The sequence below is a fragment of the Elephantulus edwardii genome, unplaced genomic scaffold, assembly GCF_000299155.1.
Source record: "Elephantulus edwardii isolate Elephantulus edwardi_28Jun2011 unplaced genomic scaffold, EleEdw1.0 scaffold00035, whole genome shotgun sequence".
Classification (NCBI taxonomy): domain Eukaryota; kingdom Metazoa; phylum Chordata; class Mammalia; order Macroscelidea; family Macroscelididae; genus Elephantulus; species Elephantulus edwardii.
Window position 1 is genome coordinate 3,677,312 of NW_006399785.1, and position 18,813 is coordinate 3,696,124.

Below are 18,813 nucleotides of genomic sequence, written 5' to 3' on the forward strand. Positions count from 1 at the left end.
GTTGACTGTGGAGCCAAGCAAACTGAAGCTCTGAACACTCTCAATCTCTTCATCATCCATCCTGACGCTGCCAATTGGTCCAGTGGCGAGAATCTTTGTCTTCTTGACGTTGAGCCTTAGTCCATACTGAAGGCTGCAGTGTGACCAAAATCTGTGAGGCAAATCCCCGCAGGCTTTTCTTCCAAGGAACACTCTGGCTAGTGAATTCGAGTGGGCTTCAGGCCTTTTGTTCAAAGGGTCACTATGAGTCATGCTTGACTAGAAAGCAATCAACAACAACAATCTGTCTATCATATCTCTCTGTCGACCTACTATCTATCTATCTATCTATCTATCTATCTATCTATGATTTGGTGGTAAGGAACTGAGATACCAATGCAAAGGTATGTGGTTTGCATTCAGCAGCAGCTCAGTGGGAGAAAGATGGGTAATTTCTTCCTGTGTGATTTAGTGCTGCTGAAAAACCCACTGCAGAGTCCGCTATTATATGTCAGATCTGACTTAATGGTATACAACCACAAGAACAATAACACAATAACACACACACACACACACACACACACACACACACACACTGTTACACAGGCCCTGTTATCATTATAATCAAACAAACTGAGAAGCCAGGTTTTATTTACTCATTCATTTGGTAAACTTTTTGAGGGCCACCCAAGCACACAATTCCAAGTGCTGATGCTACAAAATAATAGTAGGCACAATTCTGTTTTCAAAGCACTGACAGTTTAGTAGAGAAAATTTAATCGATAATTACAGTATAATATGCTATAGTACACTCTACAGCAGACTGAGGAGAGAGTTCATAGAAAATAGAGAACCCCTGAGTCTTTGCTTTAAGCAGTTATGAAATGGATGAACTCAGCCTCTGCCTACGTGTGATATTGACATCTAATGAATAGAGGCTGAGTGTACAAATTAACACAGATAACTAACCTGAATATTTAAGCCCTTCTGCAGTGCACCATTTACTGACAGAGAATGATTTATCAGAAGTCAATGTCGTTTGTCTAAACAAAAAATCTTTAGAATCCTGTTTGCAAATTACATCCTGTGGGCCATTTATAAGTGTCATGTAAAACACTTAGCAAGTAATACAAAAGCTAATTCTGAGACTTTGGGGAAATCACATTTGTGCATGTATTTTTTCCCCCCACCTCTGCAATTTCCTTAGTATCTCTATTCTTCTAAGGCAAACTAAAAAGCTGTATGAGGAAATAATAAAGTAAAAAACCTCATTGTCACTGAATTGTTTCCAACTCATAGCTGACTCTACACTGGGTCTCAAAGGGTGTACATGGCAATGGGAGGAGATTGCTCACCTTCTTCTGATGCAGACACTGGTTGATTTGAATGACTAGAGATTATCAGCCTTTGGGTTAGAAGTACAGCTGGCTACATAATCCACCAGAGCTCCCCAATACAACAGAAAGCTTCTCCCAAGTCCTTCTTTCACAGATCATGCTGCAGAACTAATTTTCCCCAGAATATGTGTTGGGAAATGCTGTCTAGAGTATTTAGTATGTCTGGTCTTTTTACCAATATATTGGATGTATCACTGCAGCAGATAAATACATATCAGAGGTGTAGAGGAAGACTCTATACTCCTTGCATTTAAAAGAGAAATTGCCCTTACAGACTTGAATCACAGTATGTTTGATCCTTTAGTCCTCTAGCTATGGAGGCTATGATCTTTTCAGTCACTCGCTAGTCATTTAAGAGCTGGAAAGTGAATAAGAGTGACAGAGGAAGAATTGATGTCTTTGAACTGTGGTGTTGGAGAAGAATGCTGAATGGCCCACGAGCTTCCAAAAGGACAAACAGATACCTACATCTTGGAGGAGCAGCCAGAGTGCTCCTTGGAGGCAGAGATGACAAAGCTTCATCTCATACACTTTGGGCATGTTGTTAGTCCTTGGAGATGGACACCGTGCTTGGAAAAGTAGGTGAAGGAGAGGAAGATCTCAACCAAAGGGATTGACTGTAGCAATGGGCTTGAGTATGTCAGAGATTGTGAGGATAGAAAAGGGTGGGGTAGTTCAGATCCACTGTCCATAGGGTCATTATAAGCAGTATTCAATACAATGGCACCTGACAACAGTCTCTTCCATTATCATGACTATTATTTAACCAAAACTTACAGACCCAAGAATGCCAGCATACCTATACCCTCAGCATTGTCTTCACTACTCTTGCTCACTCACACTGTATGTAAGAAGAATGGAATAAATCAGAAGATAAGCTGATGTTCCACTTTATTCCTTTATCTCAATATTATGGACTATGTCCAAGAGTCTAACATATATTATATGAGTCTCTTAGAGTTTGTTTGTTTCTAGTCTGCTTGGGATCACGTATCTTAGCCAGTTACTCTCATCCTCAAGGGTATTAAGCATAGAGCAATGGTCCCTCAGGTTTACAAGGTGAGACTCTTTCAGAATCAGACTGTCCGGCATTTTTATGAGGTGAATCAGGGTAGATTCGAGCCACCAATCTTTTGAGTAACGATTATGCCTACCAGGGACCCCATGCATCAAAAAGCAAAGTATTTCCTGCTACCTACAGTCACACTAGTATTTACTGCAAATGAGCAACTTGGATAAGCTCTACACAGTACGGAATCTGACTGTCCTCTGATTTTTCCCTAAGTCTCCCACGTGACCTAACAAATCTCAAAGAAGTCCATTTGAGGGACCCCAGAGACGTCTTTACTTGTATTTCCATTTTCCTTGATGTGTAACACAAGGAAACTTGTAGGAGACTTGGTGGCGCAGTGAGTTAAGGGTTGGGCTACACAATTAAAGGTTGAAGGTTTGAACCCAATAACTCCACCGGGAAAAGGATGAGACAGTACTCGTCTGTAAGGCTTTGCAGGTTCAGAATCCTTGTGAGTCATTCCGACTCCACCCTATTCAAAACATTCTAAGGAGAATTCCATGCGAAGGCTGTGGGGAGTGAAACGTAATGGCTAAGGAAAATGCAGGACCACCTGTACTCACAGCTCAGTGACGTCCCGAGGAATGCCTTTTGGCAGCATCTTCAAGCCCTTGTTGCTGCATCGGACCACGGAATCCAAGCAGGTGCACTCCACGGGGCAGCCAGAGAGAGGGAGACAGCTGTTGTCATCATTTCCTAAGTTGTCAAAGGAAACGGAGGAAAAGCAGAGACTGTGAACTCAAAGAGGTGAGCAGGAATCCCATGCCTTTAATTAAACTTAAAGACGAGAGTCCTGAGACACCTAGTCACAGAGGCATTCATAAGGCATTACATTAAGTATTCACAAGTTGCCGCGTGCATTTTACACAGCACTGCTTTATGAATGCTTACAATGGAATTTCAGTAAATAGTTCACAAGGTGTATTACCACCGCAGAAATCATAGTTATTGGCTTTGTTTACTGAGGTCTGATGATTTTATTAAAAGATGCATTATTTTTTTGTACAAAAGTATAAATGATACGTAGAGAGCTCTGGTGGCTTGGTGGTAAGGAATTGTGTGGCCAGCTCAAAGGTATACTGTTCAAATCCACCAGATACTCCCCAGGAGAAGGAGAAAGATGGGCAATTCCTCCTGTGGTTTTATAATGCCTCAGAAAACTTGCTGGAGGGTCAGCTATGAGTTGGTACCAATTCAACAATAACAACAATAATGACAACAACAAAACAACATAAAGGATACTGTTAATTAGAATAGATGTGATAATTAAATAAAGGGAATTAAGGTGAACTTATAAGGAAGGTGGCATGAAGATATCTAAAAGAGGTAACTATTTTAATTGTAGGGTTTAATTGATGTCTCTAGTGCCTGGAAATCATAGTAAAACCTGCCTTGCATTCCTTACAAAGCAAGAGAGAGAATCAAATGTGAGGACACACTGTTGTTAGAGGAGTAGCTGGTATTCTTAGTTCCCATTCAGCTTATGGTGACTGATGATCGACACAGTGACTGAAACAATGAATGGACAACAGAGGGGAGCTCTGGTAGCTTATTGGTAAGGACCTGTGCTGTAATCACAAAGGCACACAGTTCGAATCCACCATCTGCTGCTTCTCCAGTGGAAGAGAGATGGGCAATCTCCTCCCATGTAATTAATTCTCTCTGAAAACTCCCTTGAGGTTCAGCTTGGGGTTGGTTCAGACTTGATGGCACACAACAACAAGAAGCACAACAGAGACTGTGTGTACAGTGAGGGACTGCCAAGTACTTTGTTTTTCTGTACACAAGAGTTACTGGGAGTCAGGGCTGATCAATAGCACCTGTCAACGGCTACCTCATGTGTAAAAGAACACGTGGCTGGCTCCTGCACTGCGGAGCTCATTGGAACTGTCTGAGCACATTGTTATAGCCAGTCTAGAATGTCTTCCCACCCAGGAGACGCTCCTTCCAGCTAGATCAACTATATCAGATTCGGTTGTCATCCACACTCTTTCACTGGCTAATTTTGGTCTTTCTTCCTGGTTGGTCTTAGTGTGGAAGCTCCACCGAAATGTGCCCACCATGGTTGATGTTGTTGGTCCGTGAAATGCCTAGAGCATAGCTTCAAGCATCCCAGCAGCCCACATGTACCACAGCATGGCAGGCTACAGGTGATCTGTGGTGGTGATATGGGGGGGATATCTCAGTCACAAAAGGACAAATACTTCATAGTGTCACTGTTGTAAAACAGGACTGACATTGGGATTGGGGGGAGACTGAAAAAGAGGGGATAAATTATGTATACTGCATTGAAACAGATGAGGAATAGAACTGCTTAAAAGGGATATTGTTATTGTTGTTGTTATGTGCTGTCGAGTCACCTGCGACTCATAGCGACCCTATGTACAACAGCCCTAGTTATTATTGTCATGACAGGAGTCCAGAACAAAGGCTGCATAGTGGAGTGAACTTGGGGGGGAGGGGTTTATAACAATGAAAGAATTTTTCTTTTACTTTTCAAAGAGAAGAGTGAACTAGGGGGGAGGGGTGGGCAGGGAGAAAACTGCAACAATGAATGAATGGAAATCCAAGGTCTCTGTATGTTTTCATTAAAATGAATTTTTTTAAAAAGTGAAAACTATTGACTGAAAACTCGCTGGCTGGTCAACTATAGGTCAGTTCTGATTTGATCATGCACACCACCACCACCACCACCACCAATGGTTCAGTGGCAGAAGTCCTGCCTTCTTTGTCTGTTTCTGGCAGTTCAAATCCATTAGAGCTTCCCAGGAAGAACTAGTAGCTCTGGTGGCCTAGGGGTGAAGAAGCTGTGCTGAACTTCCAAAGTCCCACAGTTTGAATCCACCAGTTGCTCCACATGAGAAGGATGAGGAATCTCCTCCCATGTGATTTACTGCCTCTGAAAACCCATTGGAGGCTTAGCTACATGTCAGTTACGACTCTACAGCACATAAAGTCCACCTCCTGTTTCAATGACAGCCTTGGAAACCCAAACAAGAGTTTCTATGTATTACAACCAATTTGAAGGCAGTGAGACTGATTATGGTGGAGACCAGGGTGCATTTCAAGCAAATCCCTAAAATGCAGCCACTGCCCCATTTGTGTGTCAAGGGTATTGTCTGTTGGGGAAATTCCTCTTGTATTTGCTATGGGGCTAAGTTGAGGGAAGCTTGTATCCTAGGACATTGGTCCCAAAGGTTTGCATATCCATTTCCATAACTGAGCCTAAAGATACCCTAAGGATCTAATACCTATTATTATTATTATTATTAACAATAATAATAATGATGATAAATAGATAAATAAATCTTATATATAATAAATAATAATCTGTACTAAATAACTTGGAGTTGCTATGATGCTGAATACTGTTCCATAATCGTGTCAAATACCATGATGGTTACCCATTATGTACAGTGTTTGGATGAGTATCCTGATTGATTCATGCTGGGAAGCAGGAGTGACATCAACTTCCTAAACTAGATGCTTCTGGCAACTCTACAAGCTCTCTAAACTCTATAAATGTCCAGAGATTATGTTAGTTATAGAACAGAGTTCAGGTCTTTCATGCAAAGCTTACTCCGATTCATATTCAACTTGATGACCCTTAACCACCAGTAAATGAGACTAGTGCTGTTATATCTGAAGGAACACTCTTCCACTTTTTGTACATCACTCTAAGTCAAGTGCTGTATGAGATAACCTGGGTTTGCTGTGATGTTGAACCTTGTGCCACTGGGGTATCAAATACCATGATGTTTTCCATTGTAGACAGTGTTTGGTGGAGCTCCCAGTTGTAAAACAGGTTTGGAAGCAGGAAGCAGGAGTGGCACCCACTTCCTAAACCACATGCCTCTGGAAACTCTATGAACTTGGAGAAATGACGATAGTTATGGAAAGGCATTAGGTCTTTTGTTCATAGAGTCGCTATGAGCTGTACTTGACGACAATCAACAACAAACAACAATAATTATACTAATATAGTATATTATAACTAACAATAATAATAGTCTAGTACCTAACTTTTCACAGGAAGGGCAAAGGAGGAAGCACATTCTATCCCCTCGTGCATGAACCTGGGGCTGATGTGACAGCAAGTACCAACAACAGCCACCAAAATATATTCAATAATAACAACAGGCTGAAGCCTTGCTCTGTCTTGCGCCTCCCTCACAATCTCTGACACAGGGAGCACACTGGTGCAGTCCCTGTGTCAATTCATTTCCTACAGGAAATTGGAATAAAAAAACAACAAAAAACCACACCAAACAAAAAACCACAAAAAACCCAAAACGTCTAAACTATTCAGAGATGTCAATCAAGCAGGGTCAAATGTGGAGGTGTCTTCTGAAAAAGTCAGGGGCTTGCTATTAAAAACAAAGAAACAAACAAACAACAAAACCCAAGCTCACACAAACTGTAAAAACCAGAACCCAATTTTAAGCAATATCGTTGACAAGGACTTGCTGAAAGGAATGATGATTTGCCCTACGTTGGCACACAGTATCAGCATCATTGTTTCACCCCTTTCCCCCCCGCTGACTAAATCTGCGTAAGATTTTCCTTACCATCATCACAAGTGAAGTCTTGAATGGCCACATCCTGGATGGGGATTTCTTTTAGGAAGTATGGTTTCTGACATCTAGGATTTCCTGTTACAATTCTTTTCTTCCTAAGCCACTCCCCCAACCATGCCAGGTAGCAGTTGCAGTTAAAAGGATTGGATAAGAGGTTTCTAAGGGCCACAAGCAAACAGAACAGTGTTAAACTTACAATTTCTTAATCTCAAACTCCCATGTTCATTTTTTTCATACTATTTTTCATACTTTTCTTTCATTCCCATCCACTATTCACATCTTATCACACACAACACATGACCTGAATTTTCTTGAGCTAACATGTTAATATTTGGGCCTTAGACAATAACAATAATTCTTTCATGTAAGAAAATGAAACTAATTTCATACAAAAATAATAAAGTGAAGGCAGACATTTAGGCTTTCTGTGGTGTATCCTGATGTATATCTCATTTGGAAATAATTTAAACTTGTCAGAGATCTGACTGCCTGTCAAACTTCCTCACATTGATAATGCCGTAATTTAATATAAAGATGAAGGCTGATTACCTTACATTATTGAGCTTAACCTGACAACAGCTATTTCATTAATTTGTCATCGTCAGATTCCCATCTCTTATATGCTCCAGAGAATAGGTTTCCCATCTAAACTGACAGCCGAGTTGATTAAATGCCCATTATAAAAATGAATTGACTTCTCCAACTCTCAATACTCATGGCTTCTTACCACTTCAGCACCAACCTATTGACTATTCCATTATTTATAAACATGCCATCTTTAATATGCACAAATTAGTCACTAGATGTAAAGTGTCACATTTTATGTGGAGAGAGGATTAAGTACTTTATTGATGGATGCTTGCTTCAAGTGGTCCCTGCAGTCACTGGAGCTAGGCTACACATACTTGTTTTGTGATGTTTTTTGCTTTTCTTTCCCCTTTTTCAACTATTTTTATTCATTACCACTGATTCCATGAAGCAGATTTAGATGTTACTGTGTTCAGGAAATCAGTGATAAAAGGAATAACTTAAAACTAGATAGAGCATTGGTGGTACATACGTAACATTTTAGATTGCTAACCATTATTAATTAGGACAGGGGTTCTATTCAATGGCCACTCATTGGAAGATTGACAGTCTCCTCCTGCAAAGATTTGTAGCCTTCGAGACTTAGGAAGGGGTCGATATGAACTGGAACTGGCTCAATGACAGCTGGTAGGGTACCTAGATATTGTTCTACAACAGGCCAAAAATATACTTTCTGGAATATTTAAAAATATTTTCCGACATTTCTGAGTTCTATCCACAGAGCTGAAAGCACTTTAAAAAACAAAAACAAAAACAAAAACAAACAAAAACAAACCTGTACTGGCCGCTAAGGAGCTCTGGCACTAGTCTGGCTAAGCTATTTGGCTGGCACCTAAAACATGAAGCCATCTGCTTCTGTAAGATTTACATTCCTAGGAACACTTTGGGCAGCTCCACGGTATCTTAGAGGGACACTCTGGGTCAGAACTGACCCCAGGTCAGTGAAGACAGCTGTCTACAAGTATGCTTTCACCACAGAAACAGAATCCCCCAACTCTGGGAGCACAGTTTGTAGGAAGTTGCACTATTAACCCCTCGGGCTGTTCAAACCCACCAGTGGTTTGTTGGGAGAAGGATGTGCAAACTCTTCTTTTGCAATGTACAAAGCTGTGGATGTCCAGTGGAGGGTCAACTGAGAGCTGGATCTGACTTGATGGCAATGAATGAGTCAATAAACAGGCTCCACTTATTGCTTCAATTATCTTCTGAGAATCATAGCAAATACCTTTTGGTAAGCAGGTTTTCTCGTTGCTCTGGCCAAGGGAATGAGCCTCTTGTCACAATGAACAGCCCTTCTAAACACAGCTTGTGGACTGTAACCCTATCAACTATTTTGTAATATTTAATACTAAACATACTCCAATCTGAATAGACTGGGGATGGATCCAGCACATTTATTTATTTTCTGAAGCACAATCAAGTTATAAAAGCGTGAAAATTTAGAGTTTAAGGCATGTTATTAGGCCACATTATTATAAAACAGAACAGATTGGAAAATGGCATCATTTCTCATTAAACATTTCATCAATGAGAGTGGATAAATGGGTTGGGGTTTTTATTTTTCAGATAATTTTCATCTCTGAGTAGATACAATGAGTTTAACATGGATAAATTTATCCTTTTGTTTTCCGCACCCTAAATCCTTGATCACATTTTTATGAAATGCTCAATAAGGCAAGAGAATGTTATTAATAGACATACTAAGTATCCAACATTGGTTCAAGGAAGAGTAAAGTAAAGACTGTTTTTCCTACTTACAGCGTAGATAAAGAATGGAGAGAATCAAATGCTCCCGGGGCCACGGTCGTAATTTGATTATCGTACAGAGAAAGCAAACGCACGGAGCTCAGTCCTATGAAACTGTCATTCCCCACACAGCTTATGTGATTACTTCTCAACATCCTGAGGGAAGAAAGAGGGACACTGTTATGGAGAGAAAATAGCAGGCAATACATTTTGCCAATGTGACGACCAACATAATCTCTCATTGCAAATGTGTGGCATTCACTCCTATTTCCTGATACTCCTCCTGCCATCAGGAATTGCTGTGGATATGTCCTGAAAATCCCCTTGCAAGAATCAACTGCTTCAAGCCGCCAGTGACTAAGCTCATTGACTGAAGGCAAAAGGAACCTGGAACTAGAATCTGACCTGAGCGCACGGGACCGTATACCTTTGGTGCTATCATTAAGCCTGCCTGGTTAAATACTGTCTCTATTCACTTCTGGATCTCTGATTCCTTGAAACTGGTGATCTGTGTCCTCAAGATAGCATTTACATTGGAGGTTGGACAGAAATGGGAGACTGAATGGCAGTCCATCTGAAGAACCGAGAATATCCCCGGGACTCACATGCTGGGTCAATGTCTGCTATGGATTATATAACCCAACCTGCCTGGTCATCACAAAGCCAGCAGGAATGATTTTATTTATAAGACATCTCTGAAGTGTCAAGTTTAGATTAGAAATAAAAGCAATCATGGTACTTTTTGGTTGTGCCCAGTGAAGCTGACACACTCTTAAGTTTATCTTGAAGAAATTCTCTCTCTGCTAGTTATCCACCTTAAGGCATTAATTTTGTCATCATTTCCACATCACTGCTAAGGTCTCGGTTCAGCTTTTAACTCTTAGATAAACTCCTTATGTGCTTTTTATTTCTTTTTAAGAAAAGGAGAGAAAAGCTGATAAGAATCCCACATAGAGATCATTTTATTGTTGTGTGGGCTTTTGAGTCAGAAGGGGCCTGGAGCTGACCCTCCAGTGGGCTTTTCAGAGACAGGAAATCACCTCCTGAAGGTTTGCCCACATTTCTCCTCCATAGCAACTGGTGGATTCAAACTGCATACTTTTGGAGTGGCAGTGCAGCTCCTTACCATTGGGCCACCAGAGTACCCTTAGAGATGAATGGTTGTTTTCACTCTCATTCAGATGGGTTAACTAGCTCATTTATTTTCCCAAATGCTTGGATGCCTTTTATCTGATCACTTCAAAGAGAAGATTAAAGTGCTTAGGGAAGAGTCCTAGCTGCTGCTAGGTACTGTCGAGCTGGCCCTACTGCCCAGTAACTCTGTATAAAACAGAATTAAATGCTTCCTGGTCCTGAGCCACTCTGACTATAGTTGGCATATTTGAGCCCTTCCTATATGTGACCATGTATCATTCTACCTCTTAGAGAGCTGAGTGGCCACAGGAAGTAAAAAATCAAGTGGGATTCCCCTCCCCCAACATTTTTGATTCCTCTTTAAACAGGATGATTGGAAAAACAAAGAGTCAGAGAAAGAGAGGAAGACCCTGGAGGAGAGGGACTGGCCTGGAGACTGCAGCAATGAGGGTGGTGGAGGTAGAGAGGACAGACAGACAGTGAACAGCCTCCATCTGCTGTCCACAGGGCAGCTATGGGTAACAGTCGGCTTGGCAGACCTGAACAAATCCAAGTCCGAAATACCAACTTCTGCATTCTACTGTGCCACAGAAAAGAAGGAAGGAAGTTGCCTTCCTTATCAAGCTATCATTTTCTGTTGGGAAGAAAATGCCCAGGAGGAAATGATTCTCACCAGCATTATCCTTTCTCAACCAATCACTTGGTCTTAATTGTATCGGAGCTGGTTTGGAGAGGTTGCCAGAAAAATCAACAAGCAGCTGCATGCACCCAATGCTGCCTGTGATGTCAAGGGATTCAGAGTCCCCGGGGGGGGGGGGGGGGGGGGGGGGGGGGGGGGGGGGGGGGGGGGGGGAAGGGAGGGCTCTCACTGGGACAGAAGGCAGACACTGGGGGCCTCCTTCTAACACCTCTGAGAGAAAGAAGAGAAGTTAACTCCTCAGTCTGTGTCAGAACAGAGAATTCAGGTCTTTCCGATGGCATAGTCTTAAGGGTGTTATGCTTCTAACTCAGAGGTGACCCTTCTCTGGTGGTTCAAATCCACCAGCAGCTCGGAGGCAGAATGATGGACAATCTCCTCCAGTGTGAAATACAGCCTTGAAAACCCACTGGAAGGTCAGCTCATGAGCCAGTTCTAACTGAAAAGTAGGGATTGAAGCAAGGGCAATCTCTTTCGGTGAGAAGTGAGAAGGTAAGTTCTTGTGTTGGTTGTCAGGAGATAACCTTTGCTCATGTGTAACACACATGAGTACTGGATTCACAGACTGTGGCTTTCACACAAACTCTATTGGTTGTGTGTGAGTGTTGGTTTGTGTGTGTGTGCATGTGTTCGTGTCTGCATATATATGTATAAAAGAGAGGGGGGAAAGAGAGAAAAATGTTATCCACTTTCCAACATCTTCTTTGATTATGACAACTGTCATGGATTGAATTATGTCCTCCAAATGATATATTGAAGCCCTAACTCTGAGGATAGAAGGAGAATTGATGCCTTTGAGCTGTGGTGCTGGAGAAGAGTATTGAGAATACCATGGACTGCAGGGAAAACAAACAGATTTGTCCTGGAAAGGGTTAAACTGGGTGACTCCTTGGAGGCAAGGATTCTGAGGCTCCCTCTAACTTTGGACATGTTGTGAAGAGAGACCGGTCCTTGAAGAGGGACATCATGCTGGGGAGGGTGGAGGGACGGCACAGGAGGGGAAGGCCCTCTATGAGGTGGATTGATTCAGTGACTGGGATAATCGGGATGGGAGTATCAGAGACAGTGCAATTGGCACAGGACAGAGCAGAATTTAGGGCTGTTGTACATAGGGTCACTATGAGTCGCAAGCAACTCAACGGCACATAAGAACAACAACAACAACAACTCCGTGTATCTAAAAACCAACTATTTTCTGTTTTTAATAAGATAGGGCAATTGAAGATGCTATCTCCTCAGTTAACATGAAGGGACACCAGCAGAGGCCAAGTCTTGTAGCAACCACAGCTGTCAAGTCAATTTTGATGCCTAGTGACTCCCCACTCCCACTGGGTTTCCAAGGCTATTAATCTTAACGGGAGGAGGCTGCCTGTCTTTCTTTTCTGTAGCAGCTGGTGGATTTGAACTGCAAACTTTCTGGTTAGCAAAGCCACACACTATGTACTATGCCAGCAGAACTTCTTAGGTTGTGACTTAATATTATCTAATTTATGTTCTTGTAACGGAAGGCAAGCAGAGACACACACAGAGGGCAGACAGTCATGTGAAGAAGTATCTACAGGCACATGACCTTCAGGGAATTCCTGGGAGTTTCTTGAAGTTGGAAGGAATGAGGAAGAGTCTTGCCCTCCAGTAGACAGAGAGTGCATTTCCCTGCTGATGCTCTATGTTAGAGTTCTAGCATCTGAAACTGGGAGACAGTGATTGCCCTTTCAAGTCACATTTTCTTGTATAGTATACAGTAGCCCCAAGTGACTCAATTAATGACCAATCAATTAATACCCATAGAGGAATATCAGTGCAGCAAAATACTTACAAAGTTTTGAGGCTTTCCAATCCTTTGAACATCTTATGCCGGATATTTTCCAAACGATTACTTGTAAGAAGTACTTCATTGACTCCAGATGCTCCTTCAAACACTCCCTCTTCAATGTCTGTGATCTTATTGTTGCTAAAGTTTCTAAATTAAAAAAAAAAGATGGAGCCAAAGACTTTGAAATAATTCTTTTCCAACAATGAAGGGATCAAAACAATTAAGCTGTCTGAGGTTTGATCATATTCTCCTTAATCGAACCTTCCCCAGCTGCAAGGGAAACAGACAACAGCGCCCCCACTTCAGCAAAACAAAGATACTAATACTCTTTCATTTGTGGTAAAAAATGCTCAGTCAACTTCAAAGGGAAATAGGGTTCTCTTAAGTATGAACTATTCCTAGTATGGGCTCAATTTCAGCTTATATTCATGGAAACATATATTCAACCATCCAATCAAGTGGTCAGTGTTTCCTGTGCTACAAAGCTCAAGTCCCTTTACCTCACCATTCATGCCAAGAACAGGATTGACAGTAAAAACTGGGTCCTTGATCTGTATTACTTTTATTCTTCACGAAGAATTCACATAGGAGCTGTCCAAGAAATACCTATCGACTTGAAAGACTGTGTGTAGTTTAAAAGAAATCACAGCTAGAATCAGCTGATCTTAAGTCTGATTCATGCTCACCTCATGTTAGGTAGGTAGCTTCTCAGTCTACTATTTACAATGACTTGTTTTTTCAGTAGTAAATAACTAGGCATTACGGGTAAAGAATCTCAGGGTGGATTTGAATCACCAACCTTTTAGTTAGCCACCAAGTGTGCTAGCCATTTTTTTTAACAATCCTGGGACCCCTAAATTACAGTTAATATTAGGGGAAAAGAGGAATATTTAAAACAATAAAAACCTCAAAATGTTAAGTGCATTCTCTTCACCATTGGTAGTGTATGTGACAATAGTCCAAGTTACATATATGAATACTCTTCATATAGATGATTCCTTCCTTCTTACTGTTGTAGGGACTCCATTCGCTGCCCCACTGACCTCCCTCACCCCTCCCTCTCTGGTCCTTAAGAAGGAAAAGCACTAAGAGTTCTGAAAACTGCTGAGCGTCACAACTTATTTGAGAGTATGAGCTGTGGACATGTTTCCACACAGATGAGTGCAGGCCAGCCAGCTTCCCAATCATTAATTTTCAACATATTTTCTAATGAAAGTTTAATGAAGCAAAAAAGTCAAAGAGTTGACATGAATGTGCTCAAAGAGAAATAGCAGCATGGTTTAGGGAATAGTAAAGGAAGTTAGGAAACATTAGGGAGCCCATTTCTGATGTGCTGAGAATGCTGCTTTCCTGCTGGGCCACATGACAGGCCAGCTGTCTGAGTTACAGCGAGAGGCTGGTGCCCCGCTCTGGAAAAGGTGGCTGACTCATTTCAACTCATACAATTCACACAAGGGCCTTTAGCAAACTTCTCTCTAAATTCATGACACCGGAAGTCACTGATTGTGATGTTTACTAGGTTTTTAAATACTTTCCAATTTTTTCTAAAAGAAACTTGAGTCAAACTCTAAGTTAAAGAGTGAAATGAAACAAAGGGAAGGATCATAAATGCACAGCTTACATTTTACGCAATTGAGGGAGTTTCTTAAAGATTCCAGTGGCTTTCAACACAGTGAATTCATTATTATTGAGACGCCTGGGGGAGAAAGGGAGAGAAGCAAGACAAAATTTTCCTTTATTATAATTTAAGAAGAGATTCTTTTTGCCCACCTTACATTATTTAACCATTTTCTTAAAAGATACTGTGCATATAATGGAAGATGGTGGAAACTACTCATCTCCCCTTTTTTCTCTCACATTTTAACGATCAAAAGAATAGGTATTAAACACCTGCTAACTCAATTCATTGCCACAGAGTAGGAACCAACTCATAGCTGACCCTCCCTTGGTCTTCCAAGGCTATAAACTGCAGATTTCCATTTCCTCTCCCAGAGCGCCTGGTGGATTTGAACCAGGAGAGAGGTGAGCAGTCTCTGGGTTAGCTGCACAACTTCCTATGGAGTTCACATGCCACTGTTGCTGACTGTTATGTATCATCGAGTAGCAATCCTCTGAACAAGAAATCTGCACCCTATCTGACCCTGTGCCAGCCTCACAATCTCTGACATATTTTGGAATCACCGCTGATGTCAGTATCAATTCAACTGGCTGAAGGTCTTCTCTCTCATCGACCCTTCTTGTCCAAGTATAATGGATTTCTTCAAAGAGTAGCCTCTTCTATCAATATGCCCAAAGTATGTGAGAGGACCCTGGTCCAAGAAGCATCTTAGCACCTTCTCAAGGACACCTATCTGTTTGTTCTCTTGGCAGTCCATGAGCTAGTCAGTACTATTCTCCAACACCATGCATTAAAGGTGCCAATTCCCCTGTCATTCGTATTCATTGTCCAGCTCTTAGACGCATAGCAAGTGTTGGAAAAGAACATGGTCTGAATCAGGCACAACTTACTCCTCAAACTGACATCTCCATTTCTCAATAATTTGGAAAGGTCCCTGATGGCAGACTTTCCCAATGCATTACATCTCCTGACTGCTGGTACCAAGGGTGTTTATTGTGGATCTAAGTAGGAAGATGTTCACAGGTTCACTCTTTTCGCTACCTATCGATGTTGACATCAGAACAGAGCAAGGGAACAATGCATGGTTCAAAATTGGGAAGGGCGTATGCCAGGGATGCATCCTATCTCCATACCTTTTCAACCTATATGCATTACAGATTATCCGGGAGGCTGGGCTCTATGAGGAGAAATGTGGGGTCAAGATTGGTGGATGATTTATCAACAATCTGCGTTATGCAGATGACACAACCCTGCTTGCTGAAACTAAAGAGGACCTGAAGCGCCTGCTGCAGAGGGTCAAGGACTGCAGCCTCCAATATGGATTGGGGCTCAATGTCAAGAAGACAAAGATTCTCACCACTGGACCAATTGGCAGCATCAGGATGGATGGTGAAGAGATTGAGATTGTACACAGCTTTAGTTTGCTTGGCTTCACAGTCAACAGTCTTGGCACCAGCAGCCAGGAAAATAAAAGGCGCATTGCCATGGGAAAGTCTGCTGTTAGGGACCTCTCCAGGGTACTGAAGAGCAATGGTGTCTCTCTGGAGACTAAGGTGCGTTTGATACAGGTCATGGTCTTTGCAATCACTTGTTATGCATCAGAGAGTTGGACAATGACCAAGGAGGATAGAAGGAGAATTGATGCCTTTGAGCTGTGGTGCTGGAGAAGAGTATTGAGAATACCATGGACTGCTAGGAAAACAAACAGATTCGTCCTGGAAAGGGTTAAACCGGGTGGCTCCTTGGAGGCAAGGATTCTGAGGCTCCGTCTAACATACTTTGGACATGTTGTGAGGAGAGACCGGTCCTTGAAGAGAGACATCATGTTTGGGAGGGCGGAGGGACGGCGCAGGAGGGGAAGGCCCTCTATGAGGTGGATTGATTCCGTGACTGGGATAATTGGGATGGGAGTGTCGGAGACAGTGCGATTGGCACAGAACAGAGCCGAGTTTAGGGCTGTTGTACATAGGGTCGCTATGAGTCGCAAGCGGCTTGACGGCACATAACAACAACAACATCGATGTTGACAGGTTCACTCTTTATCTATCATGATTTTGCCTTAGGTCCAGTGGTGAGAATTTGTGTTTCCTTGATATTGGGCTTCAATTCATATTGAAGGCCGGATTCTTTGATCTTCTGCAGCAAATGCTTCAAGTCATCCTACTTTCAACAAACATGACTGTGTCATCTGCATAACGCAAGTTACTGATTAGTCTTCTCCACTCTTGATGCCACATTCTTTTCCATAGAGTCCAGTTTCTCATAGAATTCCCTCACCATATTGATTTAATAGGTGTGGAGAGAGGATACGACCTTGATACACACTGTTCTTAATTTTAAACCACACAGTAGTCTCTTGCTCTGTTCATACAGCTGTGTCTCTTAATCTAGGTATAGGCCTTGCATGAGCACAACTAAGTGTTCTGGGATTCTCATTCTTTTCAATGTCAGCTATAATTTGCTATAATATATGCCACTATTGTTGTTATGCGCTGTCGAGCTCCCTGCAACTCATAGTGACCCTATGTACAGCAGCCCTAAGCCCTGCTCTATCCTGTGCCAATCTTATTGTCTCTGACACACCTAACCCTATTACCCCAGTTACTGAATCAATCCATCTCATTGAGGGTCTTCCTCTCTTTTGCTGTCCCTCCACCCGCCCAAACATGATGTCCCTTTCCAAGGACTGGTCCTAGAGCTCCTCAAAACACATATAGTCAAAATAGATAGATAGATAGATAGACTCTTTGAATTCTTATTTAGAAATATTATAAATGTTTATTTAGAAATAAGAAATATTTTCAAATATCTTTTATTGCCTCTAAACAGATTCATTCTTACTTATTAAATTTAATTTTTAATCATTCATATATGTTATGTTTCATACCACTGAAACTAATTAATATGTAAAATTCCATGCGACTTGTCATATTAAAAACAATTGTACTAGTCCCACCATTATCTAATTCTAAATAATTTTCAGCATTCTCAGAAGAATCAATATATCTTTAGAAGTCATTCTTAGTTTGTTCTTCCTCTGTCCACCAATTTTAGGCAGTTAATAATCTACATTCTGTCTCAAGAATTTGGCTATTGACTTGAACATGTTCCATACATAGAACCACACAAAATGAAGAGCTCTGTCTCTGGCTTCTTCCTCTTTGTGAAATATTTCCAAGGCTCAGCACACATCAGGACGTGAGTGCTTTATTGTAGATGACACAACCTTGCTTGCTGAAACTGAAGAAGACGTGAAGCACTTGCTGCAGAAGGTCAAGGACTGCAGTCTTCAATATCAAGAAGACAAAGATTCTAACCACTGGGCAAATTGTCAGCATCATGATAGAGGGAGAAGAGATTGAGATTGTTAACAATTACAGCTTGCTCGGCTCTACAATAAATACTCTTACTTAACACCAGCAGTCAATAAATCAAAAGATGAAGTCCGTTGGGAAAATCTGCTGTCAGAGACCTCTCCAGAGTATGGAAAAGTAACAATGTCAGTCTAAAGACGAAAGTGCACCTAATCCAGGCCATGGTCTTTGCAATTACTTGCTATACATTAGAGAGCTGGACAGTGACTAAAGTTAATAGAAGAAGAATCAATGCCTTCTACTTGTGGCGCTGGATAAGAGTCTTAAACATACCACTGGCCACCAAGAAAACCAATAGGACTGTCTTGGAGAGAGTGGAATCAAGTCTCTCCTTGGAGGATAGGATTTTGAAGCTCCATCTCACATACTTTGGGCACATGGCCAAGAGAGACCGGTCTTTAGAGAGGGACATCATGCTTGGAAGGGTGGAGGGACAATGCAGGAGAGGAAGACACCATATAAAATGGATTGATACAGTAACTGGGACAATGGGAGTTGATGTGTCAGAATTAGTGAGACTGGCTTAGGACAGGGCAGGGTTCAGAACTGCTGTACACAGGGTTGCTATCAGTCACAGGTGACTCAATCGCACTTAACAACAAACAGCAACAATGCTCCATTGCATGTATTTACAGCACAGAAAAATACAATTGTTATACAAGAAGATAACTCCAGGCAGTACTGGTGGTTCAGTTCAGAGGAAGTCACACTTCTGAACCCTAAGGTGCTACTTCACTGGGGTGTGAGTTGGGAACTGACCAGCAGCTCTGCATGAGAAACTTGAGAACCATTTGATTTACAGCTATGAGTCAGTTATG

The 18,813-nt window shown here is 41.7% G+C and overlaps 1 protein-coding gene across 1 annotated transcript in view; it reads right to left on the reverse strand.

Moving 5' to 3' along the window:
* The window catches only part of SLIT2 (slit homolog 2 (Drosophila)), a 632,406-nt gene that overhangs the window by 142,246 nt on the left and 471,347 nt on the right, over positions 1-18,813 (reverse strand). The window contains exons 17-21 of the mRNA XM_006884512.1: positions 14,625-14,699; positions 13,007-13,150; positions 9,372-9,515; positions 7,017-7,183; positions 3,012-3,144 (exon numbers count right to left, since the gene is read on the reverse strand). Of these exons, the coding sequence (XP_006884574.1) occupies positions 3,012-3,144; positions 7,017-7,183; positions 9,372-9,515; positions 13,007-13,150; positions 14,625-14,699 (663 nt within the window). The remainder of the gene's footprint in view (positions 1-3,011; positions 3,145-7,016; positions 7,184-9,371; positions 9,516-13,006; positions 13,151-14,624; positions 14,700-18,813) is intronic.